This window comes from Rhinopithecus bieti, unplaced genomic scaffold (assembly GCF_001698545.2).
Source record: "Rhinopithecus bieti isolate Rb0 unplaced genomic scaffold, ASM169854v2 scaffold_64300, whole genome shotgun sequence".
NCBI lineage: Eukaryota > Metazoa > Chordata > Mammalia > Primates > Cercopithecidae > Rhinopithecus > Rhinopithecus bieti.
The window spans coordinates 18,140-19,271 of NW_016824221.1; the positions used below are offsets into that span (position 1 = coordinate 18,140).

The following is a 1,132-nucleotide window of genomic DNA, read 5'->3' on the forward strand; positions in this document are numbered from 1 at the left end:
ATCTTTTAAGTACAGAATGTTTTATTGGGGTTCATATCATGAATGTTTCTGCTTTCTTCTTCAGAGACATGGGAAAAACACAAGTCCCACTTGCAACACTTAAGAACATTCTCACGATGACTATTGAACTGGAAAAACTGTAAGTTATTTTTTTCTTAGATTTATTTTTACTTAATTGGATCTTTAGGTTTGTTTTATTATTTTTTTAAGTCAGGTTTATTGATATATAATTTTCATGTAATTCACCCTTTTTAAGGGTACAGTTTGATGAGTTCTGACAGATGTATAGTTACATAACCACCACCACATTCCCAATATCAAGCATTTCTGTTGCCTCAAAAAGGCCCCTTGTATCCCTTTGTAGTCAATTCCCTCCCCTCACCATCAGCCCCTGTTAGCTACTAATCTGATTTCTGTTCCTATACTTTTGCCTTTTCCAGAATGTCTCATAAATGAAATCATATAGCGTGTCGCCTCTTATGTTTGGCTTCTTTCACTTCGCTTTTTTTTTTTGAGATGGAGTCTCGCTGTCACCCAGGCTGCAGTGCAGCGGCATGACCTAGGCTCACTGCAACCTCCGCCTCCCAGGTTCAAGCGATTCTCCTGCCTCAGCCTCCCGAGTAGCTTAGCTTACAGGTGCATGCCACCACGCCCAGCAAATTTTTGTATTTTTAGTAGAGACAGGGTTTCACCATGTTGGCCAGGCTGGTTTCGAACTCCTGACCTCAATTGATCCACCCACCTCGGCCTCCCAAAGTGCTTGAGTTACAGGTGTGAGACACCGCACTCGACCCAGCAGATTCTTCTTTTTCTTTTTCTTTTTTTTTTGAGACAGAGCCTCGTTGCTGGAGTGCAGCAACAAGATCTCAGCTGTGGGGAAAAGAAAGCGAGATCAGCTTGTTACCATGTCTATATAGAAGGAAGTAGACATAAAAGACTCCATTTAGTTCTGTATTTGAGATGCTGTTAATCTGTGACCTTACCTCCAACCTTGTCCTTGCAAGAGACATGTGCTGTGGTGACTTAAGTTTAAAAGGATTTTGGGCTGTGCAGGATGTGCTTTGTTAAACAAGTGCCTAAAGGCTGCTTATGGTTAAAGGTCATCACCATTCTCTTAAATCTCAAGAAAGAG

General features: G+C 41.3%; 1 protein-coding gene across 1 annotated transcript in view; it reads left to right on the top strand.

The window, feature by feature from the left end:
- Positions 1-1,132, top strand: part of LOC108522105 (leucine-rich repeat-containing protein 37A3-like) — a 32,462-nt gene that overhangs the window by 15,466 nt on the left and 15,864 nt on the right. The window contains exons 6-7 of the mRNA XM_017862194.1: positions 11-139; positions 897-907. Coding sequence (XP_017717683.1) covers positions 11-139; positions 897-907 — 140 coding nt within the window. The remainder of the gene's footprint in view (positions 1-10; positions 140-896; positions 908-1,132) is intronic.